The sequence below is a fragment of the Monodon monoceros genome, unplaced genomic scaffold, assembly GCF_005190385.1.
Source record: "Monodon monoceros isolate NGI ecotype Baffin Bay Population unplaced genomic scaffold, NGI_Narwhal_1 Super_Scaffold_1, whole genome shotgun sequence".
Classification (NCBI taxonomy): domain Eukaryota; kingdom Metazoa; phylum Chordata; class Mammalia; order Artiodactyla; family Monodontidae; genus Monodon; species Monodon monoceros.
This window is the reverse complement of record NW_021703765.1, coordinates 871,983-894,539: the sequence shown is the minus strand read 5'-3', so window position 1 is coordinate 894,539 and position 22,557 is coordinate 871,983. Positions and strand designations below refer to the sequence as shown.

Sequence of the window (22,557 nt, the reverse complement as noted above, 5' to 3'; positions counted from 1 at the left end):
GAAAGCGTGATGACAGTAGAAAGTGACAGTGAAAAACTAAATGGATATTCATAATGACTCAGAGCCTGTTTAAAAATGGAGAAGTTTAGAGTGGAGTTTATGTCTTCTGTTTATACATGGACATTTGTACAATGAATTATTATTATTTTTTAATTGTCCAAAAAGTGTTTTTATGCTTTATTGGAGTATTTTTCACATAACATAAAATTCATCCATTTAAAATATACAGTTCAATAGTTTTGGGTATAGTCACAGAGTTATGAAACCATCACCACCATCTAATTTCAGAACGTTTTTAACATTCTAGAAAGAAGCTCAGAATATCTATTAGCAGGCATTTCCCATTCTTGCCGCTTCCCTATCCCACTCCAGCCCCAGGCAACTACTGATCTACTTTCTATCTCTATGGATTTGCCTGTTCTAAACATTTCATATAAATGGGGTCAGGTGGTGTGTGGCCTGTTGTCACTGTTTCCTGACACTTGGCATCACGTTTTAAAGGTGCATTCATGTTGCAGCACATACCGGTACTTAGCGTCTTGTTGCCGGGTGACCTTCTACTGTATGATATATCATATGGGTGGACATTTGGGTGGTTCCCACTTTTAGGCCATTATAAATAATGCTGCTGTGAACATTTGTGTACAGGTTTTGTGTGAACATTGTTTTTATTTCTTTTGTATATATACCTAGGCATGAAATTACTGGATTGCACGGTAATTCCATGTTTTTGAGGAATTGCCAAACTATTTTCGTAATTGGCTGCACCGTTTTACGTTTCCACCAGCAATGTGAGAGGGTTCCAGTTTCTCCACATCTTCAACAACACTTGTCTCTCTTTTTGACTGTAGCCATCCTAGTGGGTGTGAAGTGGTATCTCACTGTGGCTTCGGTTTGCATTTCCCTAATGACTAATGATGTTAAATGTCTTTTCGTGTGCTTTCTGGCCATTAGTATATCTTCTCTGGAGAAATGTTTATTCACATTCTTTGCCTGCTTTTAAACTGAGTTATCTGTTTTAATTGTTGAGCTGTAGGAGTTCTTTCTATATTCTGGATTTAAGTCCCATGTTAGATATATATGATTTGGAACTATATTGTCTCATTCTATGGGTTGTATTTTTTCTTTCTTGATGGTGTCCCCTGATACACAAAAGTTTTTAATTTTCATGAGTTCGAGTTCATCTGTTTTTTTCTTTTTGTCGCTTATGTTTTGGGGTTGTATCTAAGGAACAGTTTGCCAACCCAAAGTTACAACGATTTACTTCTGTATTTCTTCTAGGGGTTTTATAGTTTTAGCTCTTACATTCAGGTCTGTGACCCATTTTCATTTTGTGTTTTGTATGTGATGTGGCTTCTCATCCTTTTGCATGTGAACACCAAGTTGCCCCAGTATCATTTGTTGAAAAGACTGTTCTTTCTCAATTGAATTGAAAAATTAATTATTAAAGAGCTTTAATGCATAAAGTATTGGCATGGTAGAGGAAAGGTGTGTTGTAGAAAATAAGGTAAGCTTTAGCTTTGGGGAAAAGAGTCCCCAGAATGGCCAGGTAAATTAGGTGTAACTTCGGTTTGTCTATTTTGGAATACAGTATAGGTCCTGGCTTATGTTTTAAATTGTTTTGTATTGTGGAATTTGGGCTGAGCAGAGATTTGTTTCTGGGCACTAATTGTATCATTCACAAATAAATGGCGCGGTGATGTCAGCAAAAGTGACAGAGTACGCAGCTCCACAAATCAAGCAGAACGTGGCAGAGCTAACTTTGTCAAAACTCTGGAAACAGTCAAACTTTACAGCATCCAGGTGATTGTTGCATCCAGGAAAAGGCCTCCTAAAAATTGTAGGAAAGCCTTTTGGTATTTTCACCTGCCTTTGCTCCACCCCCTCCGTGTCATGGCAGCCGCCGGGAAGACAGCAGCAGCCATGTTCCCAGTCTGGGCTCTGGACCCGGCCCTGGAGGGCACAGAGCAGGACGAGCTTGCAAAGCTTTGTGTCTGTCTGTCTAACCTGTCTGGGGTCTACTTGAAGGACTGACCCAGTTCACTTGCCTGTCTTTCACCTAACTTGGAGTTCAGGGCAGGAAGGCTGAAAAGCTGCAGGCGTTTCTCCTTGTGTCAGGCTCGGGTGCAGCCGGAGTAGCCGGGCCAAGATTAGCTGGGCTTCACACACGAGAGTGTCACTTCCAGGCAGGAAAAGATGCGAGAGAATCCAAAGTGCCCCTGTTTGCTCGGGGAATTTTGAAAGCTACATTCAAGGCCAGAGCTGGATGCAAGCTCAGAAAAGGCCTGAGAAGGTCTTTTGCTTCTGACCAGTTTCTAGGCTCAGGACAGGCAGAAGTGAAGGCTGAGGCAGAGCTATAAACAGCCGGGCTAAGCGACAGGGTGCCCAGCACAGAGCCACAGTCTGCAAAGGCGGAAGAGGCTGTTCTTCCTTTCTGTCGTCTTCCCTCCCTCCCTCCCTCCCTCCCCCCTCTTTGTCACCATATGTGACAAAGAATACATGCTTCACAAAAATAGTTTAGAAAAGTCACTAAATATACATGGCTATAGCATATACCAAGCAGCAAAACAAATCCAGAAGAGGGGGGAGATAGCTCATTTCCTGGGTTACCAGATTATAATACTCAAAATGTCTAGTTTTCCACAAAAAATTACAAAGCATGCAAAGAAAGTGTAGCCCATTCACAGAAGAAATTAACAAAAACTGTCTCTGAGGAAGCCCAGATATTGGACTTACTAGACAAACACGACGTCATCCGCCTCAGATATGCTCAGGAAACTAAGGCAAACAATGGACAAATTGCTAAAAGATACCAGAATGAGATGTTAACAAATGGAGAATATCAGTAAAGGTATGTAAGTTTTAAAAAAAGAAGCAAGAAATTCTGGTGCTGAAAAGTACAATAGATGAAGAGAGAAACTCACTAGAGAGTTTCAGTAGCAGATTTGAGCTGGCAGAAGAAAGAATCAGTGAACTTGAACCTAGATCACTTGGAATTATCCGGTCTGAGGAGCAAGAAGTAGAATGAAGAAAAATAAACAGATCCTAAGAGACTTGTGGGGTAGCATCAAGTGTACTAAGGTACACGTGATGGGCATCTTAGAAGGAAAGGAGAGAGAGAGCACAGAGAGAATACTTGAAAGGATAATTAATGGCCATTAACTCCCCGAATTTGAGAAAAGACGCAAATCTACACATTCAGGAAGTGCACTGAACCCCAGAAGGATAAATGCAGAGATCCACACTAAGACACATTACCATCAAACAGTTGAAACCCCAGGACCAAGAGCGCACCCTGCAAACGGCAAGAGAGGCGGCTTAGCACATGCAGGGGGTCCTCAGTGAGGTGAAGAGCCATCTGCAGACTTCTCATCAGAAACCTTAGAGGCCAGGGGGAAGTGGGGTGATGTTTTTAAAATTGGAAAAGGAGAAACCGTCAACAGAAAATTCTATGCTAGTAAAACTGTCACTCAAAAATGAAGGCGAAATTAAGATATTCCCAGATAAATTTAGAATTAAAAATAGGGACTCAAACACAAATACACATATACCCATGTTATCACTGCACTGTATACAACTGCCAAAAGGTGGTGATGACGGTCCAGATGTCCATCAGTGGGTGGATGGATAAACAAATTATGGTCTCTTTATACATCGGGATATTGGGGTATTATTTAGCTGTAACAGTTACTGAAATGCTGATACATGATAGAATGTGAATGAACCCTGAAAACACTATGCTTTGTAAGAGAAGCCAGACACTAAAGGTCATATATTGTATGACGTCATTCTTTTGAAATCTGCAGAAGAGGTAAGCTAATAGATAAAGAAGGCAGATGGTGGTTGCCGTGGCCTGGGCAGTAGGGGACCGCAGCTGCTTAATGGGTGTGAGGTTCTTTTGTGGTGATGAACACATTCTGCAACTTGATAGAGTTGGTTGCACAATACTGTGAATGTACTGAGTGCCGCGAATCATTTGCCTTAAGGTGGCTGACTTTATGCCACTTTCACCTAAAATAGTGTAAAATGATGAGGAAGACAGACTGGTATATGTCTTTTACAACTCTGTAATATTTGAACTCAAAATACTCTAAAAACAATTTCAGTGGTTTCATTTCAAATGCAAGTGAAAATTCACGTTTTTTAAAAAAATCGGTCCTCATTGCCTGTGATCTGAGAAATGGACATTTCCCATGTAGATAGATGTCGGTAGCTGCTCTTTTGGACTTCCGTGTGTGTCAGAGCACTTTCCCTGTGCTCATTCACATAACCACCACCCAGGGGTGGCTGGTGTGGTCTCCAGTGACAATGAGAAGCCTGAAACTCATGCTAAATAATTTGCCCAAAGTTGCCATCCTTCTTGGCAGAGTTCGTTTTTGAACCTGGACCCTCTGACCTCAAATTCAGTGTTCTTTCAGCTGTGGCACATTGCTTTGTGGCTGGTTAGTCTGATGTAAATGACTGATAAGTAAAACTTAGTCTATAGAAAGTGCATGTGTATGCTTATTATTGAGTATAGTTTAAAATTTATTTTTGGAATGGCATTGATTTCTTTCTGTGATTTATTGTAGTTTGTTGTATCATTTTACAGCATGTGAACTTTTTATATTTAGAGTTCTCAAGCACATTCTTATAGAAATACACTGAGAAAATGTTCTGTGTTGTTATTTTTTTCTTTTGCAAAGGAAAGCCACTTCCACTGTTAAATATGCTAATGACTTGAAGGTGCTGTGTTTGGAAGCAGAGAGTATTTTAACTCTGGCATATGACCTTAGTGAGCACCGAATGATTTTTAGTTTGCTCTTTATTTCATTGCCTGATAAGCTGCTTTTCTTGCGTGGGAATTTTCCATACCTGTTGCTGCTACCTTCCTTCCTTTCTCTTTATGACTACTTCTACTATTCATTATCTCCTAGTGAATAGCACCAGAGGCAGAGGCAAGGAAGAGAAAATAAAGTAGATTTTCCTACTTCTTGGCAGCTTTTGCAAAGAGTTGGAATTGTGTGGCCATTCTACTTTTGGATTCTTGGAAACAATGCTGTTTTTTTCCCTTGTTGCTAGGGAGTCATGTATAGATTGTGTAGCTTGTTTGTAATCATCCAGATGGCTAGTTCACAATTCATTTCCACAGATATTTACTAAGTACCCACTATGTGTTGGGTACCGTGATAACTTGATGAGATTCAAATATGGATAAGTCCTGAACTAAGCTTTTTTAAAGAGCTCATGCAGTCAGTATTCTAGCAGATAGGATCAATTCAGAAGTCTTCGTTTATTTGTGTTTTCATCCGCCGCCGGATCTCAGCAGGGCTAAGTTATGTCAACCACTATTATTAGTGTATTTCCCAAATTTAAACCTAGAGCTAACATGGAACTTGATATTTAGAAATGAAACTTGAATTAATTTTGTGCTGCTGGGTCCTTCATACAGCTTGTGATGATTGTTTTCCAGTATATCTTAGTTATTTCTTTTTTATTTTTTAATAAATGTATTTATTTTTGGCTGCATTGGGCCTTCGTTGCTGCACGCGGGCTTTCTCTAGTTGCGGTGGGCGAGCGGGGGCTTCTCATTGCGGTGGCTTCTCTTGTTGCGGAGCACGGGCTCTAGGCTCGCAGGCTTCAGTAGTGGCTCGTGGGCTCTAGAGCGCAGGCTCAGTAGTTGTGGTGCACGGGCTTATTTGCTCCGCGGCATGTGGGATCTTCCTGGACCAGGGATCGAACCTGTGTCCCCTGCATTGGCAGGTGGATTCTTAACCAGTGCACCACCAGGGAAGTCCCTTAGTTATTTCTTTTACTAGTTCTGGCGTTTTGTCGTTTAACATGTTTTCAAGTATTCAAACATAGGAGAGAGAGAAAAATGTCTGTGACTTGAGCCTTATGTAAAGTACTTGTGTTTGCGTGTTCGTGTGTGTGTGTGTGTGTGTGTGTGTTTGAGAGAATGTGAGAGAGAACATTTGCATATTTACATGTCTCTTGTGGTCCAGTTTCCTTGCCAAAAAGGAAGCTTATCTGTGCAGAGTATAGAAATTCTTTATTCCTGTGTATTTTAGCATCTTTGATTCATATTATCAACACTGTGTTGTCCCACACTTGTCAACATTCTTACTCTGTTTTTTTTACGTTAAAAAGATTTTTATGGACTGTCGAACGAAATTTTGTCATCTTTTAGTGAAATTGACTCCATTTGTCAGTAATAATCATTCCTTGAAAATCAAGAGATTTTAAAATCCCTCATTAGTGCCTTTTACATATTGTCTATGCAATATGTCGCTTTCACTAAGTCGTCTTTCTTGTCTGTGATCTGAGCAGCATTTTAAAATACCCTCTTCCAATGCTCATTCCAGAATATTCAGCATACACTATTGCATTTTTACTCTAAGTAACATTTATCAATCCATTACTATATGTCAGGCACAAACACTTTACATATACTCCCTCATTTGTTTGGTTCTCTGTGGCTGTATCATGGTGGACACGTATCCTCAGGACTGGATAGATAGGCAAGAGTGGATGTACATACTCATTACCTGCATAACTGGTATTTTTTCTTAGGTCACCCTAAGAGGACCTGTATGAATTCATTTCTTCATGATATTAAGCATTTAACATTTTTTATTGCATTGTTTGGAGATTAGGGCCTGGAACACATGAAACATAACTTTAAAAAATACTTGCTTGCACAGGGTACCTTCTCACACAGACGGGCATTTCGTGTATGTGTGGATGCTGGTAGCATCCTCTGCTTCCCTCTAGTGACTGGCATTACTCTGCTGGTTCCCTTTAATGACTGAACTCCCAGCCACACGTTTTTTTAAATTTCCAGTTTGGTGAAAAATGCTCTCATTGTGTTTTCTTGCTATTTATCTTTTAGCACTTCACTGTTTGTTTCTTATCCTTTATGGAAGTTTATTCCCCCGTTGTTCCTATGTTCATCTTTACCTTATAATTTCTCTACTAAGATAAATTTATCACATGTGGGAAATACTTTTATCTTGTTTGATTAATCTTTTCATTTTTTTTAAGATGTAGATAAATTTATATTTTTCATGTAGGCATATCTTCTGATCCTTTTCCTTTGTGGTTTTTACCTCCATCATAGGAAGTCCATTCAATACCAGTATGTTATAAGTGACTATTTTATTTTATTTCTTTTAATTAAAAAAAATATTTATTTTATTTATTTAGTTATGGCTGTGTTGGGTCTTCGTTGCTGTGCGCAGGCTTTCTCTAGTTGTGGCGAGCGGGGGCTACTCTAGGTTGCAGTGCGTGGGCTTCTCATTGCGGTGGCTTCTCTCATTGTGGAGCACGGGTTCTAGGCGCGCGGGCTTCAGTAGTTGCGGCACGCGGGCTCAGTAGTTGCGGCTCGCGGGCTCTGGAGCACAGGGTCACTAGTTGTGGTGCACAGGCTTAGTTGCTCTGTGGCATGTGGGATCTTCCTGGACCAGGGATTGAACCCGTGTCCCCTGCATTGGCAGGTGGATTCTCAACCACTGCACCACCAGGGAAGCCCCTAAGTGACTATTTTAATTTCCTTACAGTATTTCCGTGTTTTCATTTTTTGTACTTGAATTTTTTTTTTTTTTTGCGGTAATATGGGCCTCTCACTGTTGCGGCCTCTCCCGTTGCGGAGCACAGGCTCTGGACGCACAGGCTCAGCGGCCATGGCTCACGGGCCCAGCTGCTCCGCGGCATGTGGGATCTTCCCGGACCGGGGCATGAACCCGTGTCCCCTGCATCGGCAGGTGGACTCTCAACCACTGCGCCACCAGGGAAGCCCTGTACTTGAATTTTTACCCCATTTGCAATTTTACGTGTAAAAGTATGTATTGTATGGAGAAGGGATCTGACTTTTTTTTTCTCAAATGGTCAGTTAGTTACTTTAAAACCAGTTATTCAAGTTACTAACTTCTCTCAGATCTTTGAGAAATATGTTAGATTTGTTCTGGTCCTTTCCTCTAGTTTCTGTGCTCTTCCACTGATTCATCCAAATTTCCATGCCAGTCTCATACTAGTTTTAAATGTTCCTTTACAGTACATTCTGGTATCTTGGGAAACCTCTCCGTTCCTCCCTCCTCCCCTCCCTCCACCAGTTATTTTCATTTTTTTCTTGTGTTCTCTGAGAAGCATGAAACGCTCTAAATATAAGAGCCCTGGGGAACTTTCTGTCTGCTCGTGACTTAGGCCAGTGGCCCCTAGCCCTCCAGCAGCCTCACAGCTGTCTTGCCACCTCCATCTGTGGATTTCTTCACTGTCTCCAAGTCTCCACACTTAGGTGGATTGAGAAGTAAACCACTGTCATGTGGGTTGTGTAAACATTAGAGGAAAAGAGAGACCAGGAACTGTCTTGACCTAGGTTTGCTCACATCTCTCTCCATAGTAACATGACCGTACACACTCAGGTAGGACACTTGGGGTTTGTCCATGGGGTGAGTCCATGGTAGAGGGAGACTGCTGTTTTTGTACTGTTTCTGATTTTAGTGATTGAGAGTCTTAGAGCTTGTTAATTACGAACCATTCATATTAACAATATTTTGTATCTTCACCTTTGATAGATATGTAAGAAGCCTATGTAACTATAGGAAACAAAGGTTAGAAATTTCTTTTGTGCAAACAGCAGAGGGCTTAATGAACACTTTGGAGTGTGTCCTCTCTTTATTGATACCATATAATTTCTATTTGTATCTGTTAGTTGGTAAAATATCTAACGTTTGAGATACTTATTAAAATTTTCAAACTGTTGTGATTTTCTGCGAAATCTTTTATCTGGTGAATGCAGTGAATTACTGTTGATACTTATTTCAGTGTTAGGTTCTGCATATAGCTTTAGGCAAAAGCACGTGCACTGGCCGGCTGTAAAGCCTGCCTGATAGCCTCCTCTGACAGCCCCTGGAGTCTCCCTTGGCAACTTGCATAGATAGCTTGGACTCCCTTAGCCAGTGAGAGGCTAACATAGTTTATCCGGTGAATAACATTCAGTGTTTTATCTTTAAATATTTCTTATGGTAATGTAGTATTTCATTATTCCAGTATTCCTCCCAAAGCTATTCCAGCTCTTTTTTTACTGATAGTAGAGGAAAAAGAATTGATTGTGTTTAATTTGAGCATCTTAATTTTTTTGTTGTTGCTTAGGAATGTTATTAAATAATACCTTGGTTATTGCTAGTAAATGTTTAAGAGTAAAAATTGGTTACTTTTGGCAAGATGCTTTATAATTCTTACCCCCAGGCTGTAGTATTTCTTTTTTTTTTTCTTATTTCCTAGGCTGTAATTATACAGTCCATTTGTTGTGATATTTTATTTCACTCTGCCTTACTTAATCTTGCTAGAATATAAGCTACCCATTTTGTTCCCACTTATGTCCCTGGCCTGTACTGGGGGAAGGGTGTCCACGTGCCCTTGAGTTAATCCTGACTTCCTCTGGCACCCTCAACTTTGTCAGCCGAGGTCAAGGGGAAGCCTGTGCCCTGCCCAGCTTCAGCCGGGGTCAAGATGGGGTCCTGGGCTCCCCAGGCCTCTCAGCCTGAGCGCAGTCTCGGCCTGTGTACCCCAGGACTAGCCTCACGGGACCTTCATCTTGGTTCGTGTCTCAGACTTTAAAATCACTCTTCATCTTCTGCGTTTTAATCACCATGAGATTCTGTACGTCTTCGTTCTTAGCACTGCCCCTTTTTCACTGTGCCTTTGGAATTCTGGGTTCTTCAGCACCTGAACCTCTCCATCATCAGACTCCTGTGAGTGTGCCTTCTTGCTTTCATTCAAATGTGGCTCTTCTGTGAGGGTCCTGCTTCCCCTGCAACTCTCCTAAATGTTTGCTATTTTTCTCCCGTAATCTTGGGGCCACTTGACCTGGAATTAGAGTCCTTCCTATCTTTGTAGCTTATTTCCTCTTGCACCTTCCTCCGGCTATTTTTCAACCGCCAGTTCATTGATCTTACACCTTTGTGCTGTTCCTTGCCCCTTTGATGTTCTAGTTGATGAAGTCCAATGTATCAGTTTTTTCTTTTATGATTGTGCTTTTGGTGTCCTATCTGAGAACTCTTTGCCTAAACTCAAGTTCACAAAGGTTTTCTGTTACATTTATTTCTCTGATGTTTCTTCTTCTAGAGGTTTTTTAGTTTTAGGATTTGCATTATATGACAGGTCTTTTGAGTAAAGTTTTGTATTGGTACAAGGTGTGCGTGTTGTTGTTTCTAGCACCAGTTTTTGAAAAAGTGATCCCTTTACCACCACATTGGCTTACACTTCTGTCAACAATTAGTTGTCTTTCATGTGTGGGTTTATTTCTAGACTCTCTCTTCACTCTGTTGATCTATTTGTCTCTTTTATGCTAAAACAATGGTCTTTTGATTACTGTTGTTTCATAATAATTCTTGAAAGCAGTAGCGTTTGCCCTCCAAGTTTGTTTTTCCTTTTTAGAGTTGTTTTGGCTAGACTAGATCCTTTGTATTTCCATGTGACTTCTATAAATTTATTTATTTATTATTTTTGGCTGCGTTGGGTCTTTGTTGCCACATGTGGGCTTTCTCTAGTTGTGGTGAGCGGGGGCTACTCCTCGCTGTGGTGCGCAGGCTCTCCATTGCGGTGGCCTCTCCTGTTGTGGAGCATGGGCTCTAGGCGTGCGGACTTCAGTAGTTGTGGCACGTGGGCTCAGTAGCTGTGGCTCGCGGGCCCCAGAGCGCAGGCTCAGTAGTCGTGGCGCACGGGCTTAGTTGCTTCGCAGCATGCAGGGTCTTCCGGGACCAGGGCTCGAACCTGTGTCCCCTGCACCGGCAGGGCAGGCAGACTCTTAGCCACTGCACCACTAGGGAAGTCCCTCCATGTGACTTTTAGAATCAGTTTGTTAATTTCTATTTAAAAAAAAGCCTGCTGAGGGCTTCCCTGGTGGCTCAGTGGTTGAGAGTCCGCCTGCCAACGCAGGGGACACAGGTTCGTGCCCCTGTCCGGGAAGATCCCACATACCGCGGAGCGGCTGGGCCGGTGAGCCATGGCCACTGAGCTTGCGCGTCCGGAGCCTGTGCTCCGCAATGGGAGAGGCCACAACAGTGAGAGGCCTGCGTACCGCAAAAAAAGAAAAAAAAAAAGCCTGCTGGGATTTTGATTGGGATTGCATTGAATCTATAGATAAATTTGGGGGAGAATTGACTTTTTAATAGTATTAAGTATTCTGATCCATGAATGAGGTATATCTCTTCCTTTATTTAGGTGTTTTAAAATTTCTCTCAGCAATATTTTGGGTTTTTTTCAGAGTATAGGTCTCTCTCTTAATATAATACGATATGATATAATATAGTATAGTATAAAACTTATTTCCCAACTACCCACTTTGCTTCATAATCTGTTTTAAGTTAGGCTCCTACCTCCACACACACTTAAAATGGTGAGAGAGTTGGGGGAGAATGCCATTCCCACCCAAATAATGAAGACAAGCCCAATAACTTGCCGATTTCATGGGTGGTGGTCTGCCCAGGAAGCAATACGTGTTAATCCAAAGTGACCTTCTAGAGGGCTCCTTATATGCGATCAAGTGCTTTTTTAAAAAGTTGCTTAATTATTTGTCACTCTTATCTCCTTGTGTGTGTTTTGTTGGGAAATAAGTAATTAATACCTTTTCATCCTTATTTGGTAATGTCTGTGTCTAGTTAGATGTGGTTTTTATGGTTATGCTCTCTTTAATCCATTCCGGCATTTGACCCGTTTTAACTGATTCGGAGTAGAATGGTTATCAACTCCTTCTGTTCTTTTAAAATGGGTTAAGTTTGGATATGCATTTGCGAAGAACAAACGAAATGTCCTAAAAGTGCACAGGATCTGAAATTTGGTAGACACTCAGGTGTTTGCATATTTATAGCATTTTAAGCGCATTGTGTAGCAGTGCGTATCAAATGCTGCTGATGCTCATACAGGTTACAGAAGGCTTCATGGGGTTATATTTGCTGTGCAGTTAAGGAGGTCTGGGGAGGGAGGGATTTCAGTCAAAAGGAGCAGCACGTGCAGAGAACCTGTAAGAATAAGCAAGGGCCTCACACGGTTGTCGGATAAGGTGCCAGACTAAGATAGAGCAGGAGCAAAGGGAAATAGTAGGTAAAGCCGGAAAGTTAATTTGAGATCAGCTGTGAAGAATGTGTATACATGCTGCAAATTTGATTATCTTCTAAGTAATTGTCCAGTAATGGAGGGTTTGGGGTGAGGATGAACATAATCCTTAATTTTTCAACTAGTTCGTTTGGAATTATGCTGAATTCGGAAAATAATAACAGTGGCGACCATTTAGTTGTGTCTTGTTTCTACAGGTGATGCTGACGAGTGGCAATGAGAGTGGTAGACAGGGCGCGTGGTTAGACACTCTGCAGGAAGAAGAGTGGTTCTTGAGGTGATTTTTGATCTCTCTTCGGAGGAGCCAATAAAACTTGGTTCATGGGGCAAGTGAGCTAAATGCTTGCCTCCCGTGATAAGGCACACATAAGCCATCATACTTTTGAGGCATAGTGGCAGGGAACGTTTATTGCTAGAAGAAGGATTTAATGGAAGGATTTACCTGCAGTAGTTTAGAGAGAGGAAAGGACTGCTGTTACCTTACTTGGTAATAGTCACCATTCACTGTTTCATCAAAAGTAAAAGGCTGGTAAGGTGCGACTTCCTGAGTATGTACTTGACAGTAAATGGAGTAGGATATTTTTAAGGAAAACTGTCATTAGGTTTAAATACTGCTGTACACATTGAAGTATCTTTGTTACTCTATTTAGAACTTGCTTCTATCAAATGGAGCTCTGAAGTTACTAAATTTTAAACGCCCATTCAATAAACACTTTGTGTTGTTGATGGTTCCATTGGTTTGTGAGAGCAGGTGGCCATTGTGTGTCTTCTATGTGCTGTGACTTGTAAAACTTAAGGAATATGTCTTGTTACCAGTCTCTTCCAACTCTGCTATTAGTATGTTGCTAGCTAGGATCAGCTATCAGTTCAGCTCACAAAGGGTGGCCATAAATCAAACCGTTAGTGGAGGCATGGACTCTGCAGGTTAGGCTGCGGAGGGCATGATGCTGGGCTGTCAGTGCTGGACAGGTGCATGGGGAGTGGGTGGCTTTCCTCCATCTTTTCTGTCCGATGCCTTCGCTGTTCTTTGGGAAAGAGAACAGAGAAGAAGTCCATGAGTTCATGTGACAAAGGCTGTAAAGGAAGTGCAGGCAGTCCCTTGAACACAAGATCAGAATTATTAGAGAATTCAGAACTGTTGAACAATTTGACCAATTCTTCAAAATTTAGACATGTGTACTTTGAACAGATAAGTGAGGCAGATTATCATACTGATTTGACACTGTGCTGTGTTTAGCCTTCTCGTATTTTGTTCATGTTGTAATATTGTGTAAGAGTTGAGAACTTTCAACAGTGCGTTTTACCATAAACTGTTTTACTTAAACATGTAATTGCTGGTAAGTTCCATAGAAATGAATAGTGATCACAATTAATGCCTTAAAAATTAAAGGCTATTAAATATAAATTGTGTCTATTACCATGTGAGAGAATAATAAATCTCTCAGAAATGTAAGGTCTTGATTAAGGAGTCAAAAAAAGATGCGTTTTCTTTGTTTCAAAATAGTTTAAAATTATTTACTACATCTTATGACTGCAACCATTTCTTTTTCTCTCTTTTTAAAATGTGTCTATCAAAATGTAAAAAAGCAGAAGGAAGGAAAAGTGGATTGGAGAGTAGGAGAGAAAATAAAATTAAATGATAAGACAGGAATTCTGCTGAGTTAATACTCAGGGAGTATGAGATAAGTAATATGTCTTTACTGCCTGAGGCTTAGCTATACAAAACATAATAGTGGGAGTACAGACCTGAAGCTTGAAGTGACCAACTGAAAAAAAAGATTTAAAGTAGACATTCTTTTGCAAGTATGTTTTTTGGCTACTAATTGATGTATACTTATCACTTACGAAAATATCATAAGATTTGCTTCACATGCAATTCTAAAGAACTTTGCTATTTTATAATATGAATAAAAAGTAGCTTCATCTCCCCCCTGAAAAGTTACTCCAGCCCTTATGTATTTATTGTGTAACTGAGGAACATGGAAAAATATAACAGCAAAAATATAATATTTACAAAACTTTTTGATATCCTCAAAACAAATTGTTAGGAACTGGTATGGTTCTATTGAAACTCAGCTGCTTTAAGAGGTATTTAGGAAATAAGGCTTTATAATAAGTTGAATTGGTCTAAAAGTCAGTGTAATGACTGGTAATGTTAGTATTTGATAATGTAATATGAACTTAGCTCTTGTTCTGTTAGCTTTCAGAATAAACTGAATGTAAAAGAAGTGGACCTTTTCCCGTGTCAAAACAGTAGTTACAAAAATGTAAAGGCAGATCCATAAGGCCGTTGCTGGTTTCAAAAGGGAGATGGACAGAGGGAGGGAGACCAAGATAGGGAGGTGGGGAGAGAGGGAAGGAGGGAGAGAAACAGAGGGGCGAAGGGAGGCAGGGAGGGAAGAGACACAGGGAGCGAGAACTGACCCAGGTCTTGTTGCTGCTTCAGGACGGTGTCTGCCATGGTCCACGCCAGCTTCTCACCTCCTCTCTGAGGCACTAACATGATGTAGATGTTGTGTGTGAGATTTTGTAAGTGATTACAGTGCACTAGATGCTAGAGAGACAATTTAAGAGTTTACACAGTGTACCATGTGGAAGCATCACACTTTGTGTACATCTCTAGACCTTAGTTTTCAGTCCTGACCTGTGTCTGTAAAGCTACTAGTGGAGGGTGATTTTACATGTAATTTTCTTCGTTTCTTTTTTCTGTCAGTTATGTGCCAATCAGTGCCTCCAAAACATTAATGTAAGGATTTTACATCTACATGTTACTCAGCTTCGGTCATCAAATTATTTTATTTAGTGATATTTTTGATCATCCGTAACTTGACTCAGACCTGAAATAATGGCAGATGTGGGAAGAACTTTCCAGATGGAATCCTCTTCCCCACTCCCGCACGTCTTTTATTGGGGGATAGTTAATTGTATTTGGGAGTTCACTAGGAGAAGTAAATTTTCAGCGACTGTGTCTATCTGAAATAAATTTATTTTGAAAGTATAAGTATAGATAAATTTCTAAAGTGTTATTTTTTTCTCCCAAAGTTATTTCTAAAGTATTATTTATCAACTGAAAGTTTAACTCTGATGTGCTATTATTTCCTTGAGTTGATTATACTTCTTCTTTTTTTTAAGGTAAAGTGCAAGTTAAGAGTTCAGACATACAAGTTGGAGACCTCATCATAGTGGAAAAGGTTGATGCATTTTTAATATCTTTTAGACATGTATATGCCAGTTATGAACATTTAGCCTGATTGCAAGTAACTTTTGAATCTGAAGGAAATTGTTTGAGACATGTATTTTAAATCTTAACATCTTTGTGTAAGGTTTGATATATGTGAAGAAAAAAATACAGGTTTTTGTATAGTCTGTTTTGCTAAAGTACGTTTCAGTGTGTGTAGGTAGTCATATTTTGTCTAAAATAAGACATGTTAACTGTTTATTGTTGCATTATCAGAATTATATCTTTTGACCAAAGAATTACATTAGTTAGAACCTATTTATAATGTTTCAGTTTCTAGAGCTTCTTTTTATAGACAGATATATGTAATTATTGGATATTAATTCTTATGGCTTAAAAACTTAACGAGGGGGCTTCGCTGGTGGCGCAGTGGTTGAGAGTCCGCCTGCCGATGCAGGGGACACAGGTTCGTGCCCCGGTCCGGGAAGATCCCACATGCCGCGGAGCGGCTGGGCCCGTGAGCCATGGCCGCTGAGCCTGCGGGTCCGGAGCCTGTGCTCCGCAACGGGAGAGGCCACAACAGTGAGAGGCCCGCGTACCGCAAAAAAACCCCAAACAAACAAACAAAAAAAAACAACTTAATGAGGGAAAGGTAAATGGAAACAAGAGGATTAGAAAGAAAAAGTTTAGGTCAATGTAGGAAGAAGCCATTTTAAAAACCCCACAGTGGTCAGAGGTGGCTGTTGGCAGGCTGCTACTGGCCCGGAGTCTGGAGGCCTGGGCTGTCTGCCTTTGCGGAGAAGCGTTTCTGCCCGCACAGCCTTCCTGAGTAACAGTGACTGAGGGCATAGTCTTTTTGTTTTTCCTTTTTTAAGGCTCTAGAACAACATTTTAAAAAATATAGAATGAGAGGTTTTCATAAGGCCTCTTACAGAGGAGTGTGAGCCCCTGGTACCAGCTGATAGCCACATGGGGATCCATGCGAACATACCCATCCTGAGCCGCCCGTGGGGAGGTTGAGTGAGAGCCTTCCTCCTCAGGAGGAAAGCGGTCTTCATCTCATTGCAGTAAAAATCTGTACACAGAGAACGCTTCGGGCTGTGTTTGTCGGATTTTACGGAAAGGAGAAAATTAAACATACGGATTTGCAACATATTTACGTAGTATTCAGTTATATGGATACTGTAAGTTACTAATTTTTGATCCATTGTTAGATTTTCGATGGTTTCTCTTTTCTGCTGTGAGAAGTGCTATAATGAACATTCTGGTACATACATCCTTGCAGGACTCTATAGGATAAATGCTGACAAGAGGGATGGCTGAGCCATATGTTAGTCACATAAATTTTGATGCAATTTTTAAGAAACAGCAACCTTTGTTTTCTCAGGTTTCTGTGGTCAGGAATCTGGATGCAGCCTAGCTGCATCTCCTGGCTCTTGGTCCCCCTTAAGGCTCTCAGTCAAGTTGTGTCAAGGTGTCAGTCCAGTAGCCATCGCCTCCAAGTTCCACGGGGGTGGAGCTGATGCCAGTCTCACTCTTGGGGTTGTTGGCAGGACTTGGTGCCTCTTTGGACTCAGGGCCTCAGTTCTACGAGCTTTAGGCCTGTGGCCACGCTCATTCCTGGATACATGGGCCTCTCCACCGGGCAGCCCACCACCGGCCTGCCAGCAGGAGGGGTAAAGAGAGAGTGTGAGTGCCAGCAGAAGGGTTGCACAGTCTCTGAGACTTAGACTCCAGAGTGGTGCCCCAACACTTTTTGTTTTCCTCTTGACTTTTAGGAGGACATCTTGTGTCTGTTGTGTTGAAGGCTAGGGTAGAATCTCTCTGTGAATCAGATGAGTACTGTTTGGCCTTTTCATTCTTTCATCTCTTATTTCCTCCTTACCTTTCCTATTGACCCTTTTTTTCCCTTACCTTTGCTGTTTAGTTTGATGTAGCAGTACACTCACCTTCCTGTTTTCCCTCAGTCCTCCCATTTTTACTGAGTAACAGGTGCACCCTTCTTGGCCATCTCATTGGTCATACAGGTAGATGTGAAAGAGAGATCTACATCTGTGTCTGGCTGTTCCTCTTCAGTGTCTCTCTGGCCTCACAGGTGTCTTCTCCATCAGTAAGAAAGATTGGTGAGGGACATAGGCCTCTGTAGACATCCAGGTAAAGGTTTACGTTTGATGTGGAGCTGCACCTCTTTGTGTTTGTTATTTCAGTGTCCAGTGGATAGCACGTTGTGGATGACGCACCAGTGTCACATATATGTGAGCATGTGTGTGGTATCCTGTGCTACTCTGAAATGTAAAGATTTGCTAGCAGAGCTAGAGGGAGGACTTCTAAAATGTTTTCGCTAGCCTTAAGGAAGCACTGCTGCGTACTAAAAAATAGGGGTGGCACCACTTGCCTGATTTAGCTTTTTATATTGCCAATTGTACTTTCATTTTCATATGAAAATTTTTCATATATTTTAATTCCCTGGAAAACATTGAGTATTCTGAAGTTTGATAACATAGTTTCCAGTAACTACTGGGAAATGATAAATTTTTAGTAGTAGGTTCATGGTATTTGTCAAAACAATTTTGTGATTTTTGTAGTGATAAAAGGTTTTTTTCTTGCCAGTTGATATAATCATCATAAGGAAATAGCAGAGATCTGGTAGCAAATGGCTTTGTCCTTCTACTTTTTTTTTTTTTTTTTTTTTTGCGGTACGCGGGCCTCTCACAATTGTGGCGTCTCCCGTTGCGGAGCACAGGCTCCGGACGCGCAGGCTCAGCGGCCATGGCTCACGGGCCCAGCCACTCCACGGCATGTGGGATCTTCCTGGACCAGGGCACGAACCCGTGTCCCCTGCATCGGCGGGCGGACTCTCAACCACTGCGCCACCAGGGAAGCCCATATTTCTCTTTTATTTGACCATATTCCTATTTATAAATTAATGTTTGGATATTTCCATGGTGCATTTTATGTTATAGGATAGTTGTAATTTTTTATCTTAACATGGAATTAAAATTAGTACATCGATATTCACTTTATGGGTACTTAAAGGAATAATGCTCATCAGCTTTGGCTCCGTGTTATAGATGTCAGTAGCCGTGGAACATGGGAGAGCAGCAGCCTGGGACAGAAAGTGGAAAGAGGGTGATGTGGCCTTCAGTGTTCACTGCGTCTAGGTTTCAACTCCTAGTTCTCCAGTTTCAAATTCAGCCTAGGAGAAGTATGTGTTTGACATGTATCTGGAAATTGGGAGGGTAGGACCGTTCAGAGTCAAGGTCAGATGATCCTTTATGCATGCAAGGTGAAGCAAGAAATTCCAAAGATTATCTCCCAGCTTAATAAGGAAACCTGAACAGTAACTGAATTCTTACACAGATGTATGTATCAAAATCTCAGCAAGGTTTTTTCTTCGTTCGTTTGTTTTGGTTTTAAAGACAAAATAAGATTTTTCTAAAACTGATTTGGCAAGGCACAGGCCCTAACATGGCAAAAACAACCTTGACAAGGAGAATAAAGTGAAAAGAGTCACTCTCCTAATGTGAAGGCATACTTCCTACGATATTAAGTAACATGGGGCAGAAGAAGGGTAGAAACAAAGATAATGAAACATCAATGGAGAACCCGGAAATAGACCCACCCAAATATGCTCAAGTGATCTTTGACAAAGTGCAAAAGCAATTAAAATGGAGGATGGATAGCCTTTCAACAAAACAGGCTGGAACTAGTGGACATCCATGGGTAAAAAATGAACCATAATCTAAATGTCACACCTTATATAGATATTAAATCAAAGTGGACCAGGGACTTAAATATTTAATGTAAAACTGTAAGACTTTTAGAATAAAACAGGAGAAAATATTCAGAATCTAGGGTAGGAAAATAGTTCTTAGACTTGACACCAAAAGCACAATGCATACAAGGGTGAAATTGATAGATTGCATCATTAAAATTAAAAATTTGTGCTTTGTGAAAGAACATGTGAATATGGTGGAAAAACAGACTGGGAGAAAGTATTTGTAAACCGTATATCCACAAAGATTTGTATCTAGAATATGTAAAAATGCTAAATACTCAACAGTAAAAAAAAAAATCAAACTAGAAAATGGGCAAAAAAAAAATAAACATTTAGCCAGAGAAGACATACAGATAGAAAATAAGCATATGAAACGTTATTCAACATCATTAGTTATCTGGAAATGCAAATGAAAATACAGTGAAATATCACTACACATATAGCAGAATGGCTACAATGAAAACGGATGACAGCACAAATGCTGGCAGTGACACGAAGACGGTGGATCACATGCAGTTCATGTGGGGATATCAAATGTTACAGCTATTCTGGAAAATCATTAGATTTTAAAACACTGAGCATACAACTATCATTTGACCCAGAAGTTGAACTTTTGGACCTTTATCACAGGTAAATATTAATTTAGATTGGCACAAAAGCTTGAACATGAATGTTTATACCTGCATTATTCATGATAGCCCAAAATCAGAAACAGTTCAGATATCCTGAACGGGTCATGGTCAAAGAAACTGCTGTACATTATACCATGGTAATTTCATATTAAGAAAACACAGGTCCCTGCTCCTATATTGCTGAGTCTTGAGAGGAGGGAAAAATAAAAATATCCAATAATTATTTTGAAGTTTCTAGTTTACTTATTAATGCCTCATAGAAAATAAAACAGGATAAGGGAATAAAGGGTAGTGGTCTAAAATTAAGAAAAAAATTCCATGTATGATAGTATCAAAGGAATAAAATACTTATAAATAAAATCATGGTTAAGAATAAACTTAACAAAAGAACAAAACTTGTACTTTGAAAACTACAAAACATTGTTAAAATACAGTAAAGAAGACCTGGATAAACAGAACGACGTCCCATGTTCATGGATTGGAAGTATTCATATGTTAAAATGGCAGTACTCCCAAACTGATCTACAGGTTCAGTGCAGTCCCTCTTAACATCCCAGCTGACTTCTTTGCAGAAATTGACAAGCTGATTCAAAATTCATATGGAAATACAAGAGATTCAGAGTAGCCAAAGCAGATTTTAAAAATGTGAACAAAATTGGCATATTCACACTTCTCCATTTCAGAACTTTCTACAAAGTTAACATTAATCAGGACAGTATGGAATTGGCATAAATTAAACATTGAGAGTCCAGAAAAAAAGCCTCAAATTTCTGGTTAACAGATTTTCAACAAGGGTGCCTAGAAAATTCAGTGGGATGGGGCTGTGTTTGGGTGGGTGCTTATTTTTGACCCAATACTGATTATGAGAGTCTTCATTTTGTTGTGTGCAGCTGTAATTCATTCATTTTGTGGTTACATAGTATGCCTTGTATCCATTCTACTGTTGGTGGGTATTTGGGTTGCTTCTAAGTTTTGCCTGTTAGGATTGATACATCTGAGTCGTACTTGACCATGTCTTCTGGCTCACATGTGCACACATTGCTGCTGCATGTGTACTGAGGAGTGGACTTGTTGGATTTTGGGGTGAGTGTGTATGTTGCACTTGAGTACTTACTGCAAATGATTTTGCAAAGTGATGTATCAAATTATACTCAGATCGACAGTGAGTAAGAGTTCCCATTCCTTGATGTTTGCCAACACTTGGCATTGCCAACCTTTTAAATTTACCATTTCCAAATTGTACATAGTGGTTGTGGTTTTAATGTGCATTTCTGTAAAGACTAACAAAGTCGGACACCTTTTCATATGATTTTGGATATTTTTCTCATTTGGGAAAAGCCTGTGAGAATCTCTTACTGTTTTTCTTCAGAGTTATCCTTTCTTAACAGTTTGCAGGCCTTCAAGTACTCTGGATGGGAGTCCTTTATTAGTTTTATGTTGTGAATATCTTTTCCTTCCTAGTGTGCTTTGTGGAACAGAGATGCTTAATGAATTCAATATATTATCATTCAAAGAAAAATTCTAATGAAGTCAACCTTATTAATCTTTTCATCTGTAATAAGTTTTTTTAAAAATTTGTGGTGGTAGGGGGAAGGAGTCTTGTTTAAGAAATCTCTTCCTACCAAAAAGTCATGAAAATATTCTTCTGTATTATCTTTTAGGTTTTATTGTTTTGACTTTGACATTTTAAAAAAATTTATTTATTTATTTTTGGCTGCATTGGGTCTTTGGTGCGGTGAGTGGGGGCTCCTCTTCATCACGGTGTGCGGACTTCTCACTGCGGTGGCTTCTCTTGTTGCGGAGCACGGGCTCTAGGCGCCCAGGCTTCAGTAGTTGTGGCACATGGGCTCAGTAGTTGTGGCTCGCAGCCTCTAGAGCTCAGGTTCCGTAGTTGTGGCGCACGGGCTTAGTTGCTCCGCAGCATGTGGGATCTTCCCGGACCAGGGCTCGAACCTGTGTCCCCTGCATTGGCAGGCGGATTCTTAACCACTGTGCCACCAGGGGAGTCCCTGACTTTGACATTTAGAAGTATAATTCGTTTGGAATAGATTTTCGTTTTTCGATTGAAGTAGAGGCCAGGTATTATCTCTCCTCATTGCCCATGGGTATCTAGTTTTCTCAGCACTGTTTATTGAAAAGATGTCTGCAGTGCCAACTTTCTCATAAATCTGGTGTCCATGGATGTGTGGGCCGACTTCTGGATTCTCTGCTTTTACATTAATATAATCATCCATCTTAGTGGAATACCATCTTGTCTTAATTATTCTATTTTAATATTTAGTTTTGTTACATTGTACAGACAGCTCTCCATGTTGTTTCTCACACTTGTCTAGTCATTCTTGGCCTTTGCATTTCCCTGTAAATATTAGGAATATCTTGTCATTTCCCACCAAAAAAACATGTTAAGGTTTTGGTTGGGTTTGTGTTGAATGTATAGGTCAGTATATGCACACTTCACATCTTTGCAATACTGTATATTCTAATTTCAGAACATGGTGTTTTCTGTTTCCTTAGGCTTCATTTAATTTCTTTCAGTAATGTTTTACAGTTTTTTGTTTAGAAGTCTTGCCCATCTTTTATCAGTTTTATTCTAGTGCTAGTTTTTTCTTATTACCGAAATGGGCATATTTAAAGAAATATTTACCTTCTTGCTGTTTGTTACTGGTATGTATGTTTTTGTTTTCTGTGTCATTAATTTTGCTCTTATATTTGTTTACATCCTTGTACTTTCTTTGGGATTTATTGGCTGGGTTTTTTTTTCCTGCTTTCGAATGGATATTTAGTCCTTTGTATATTTTTAGCCTCCCTTTTCTGTTGTATGCAGTTTAGTCATGTATATTTTCCTCTTATCATTTTCCTGACTTCAGCTGTGTTCC

General features: G+C 40.2%; 1 protein-coding gene across 16 annotated transcripts in view; it reads left to right on the top strand.

Moving 5' to 3' along the window:
- ATP9B (ATPase phospholipid transporting 9B (putative)) overlaps window positions 1–22,557 on the top strand; it is a 217,961-nt gene that overhangs the window by 37,290 nt on the left and 158,114 nt on the right. For 14 of the 16 annotated variants that reach the window (XR_003794415.1, XR_003794414.1, XR_003794417.1 and 11 more), the window contains one exon: window positions 15,226–15,284. The exons of the other annotated variants lie outside the window; for them this stretch is intronic. Coding sequence is in view for 7 of the 14 variants with exons in the window: in XM_029228447.1 (XP_029084280.1) it covers window positions 15,226–15,284 (59 nt within the window). In the remaining 7 variants the exon portion in view is untranslated. The remainder of the gene's footprint in view (window positions 1–15,225; window positions 15,285–22,557) is intronic. 16 annotated transcript variants of the gene reach the window in all.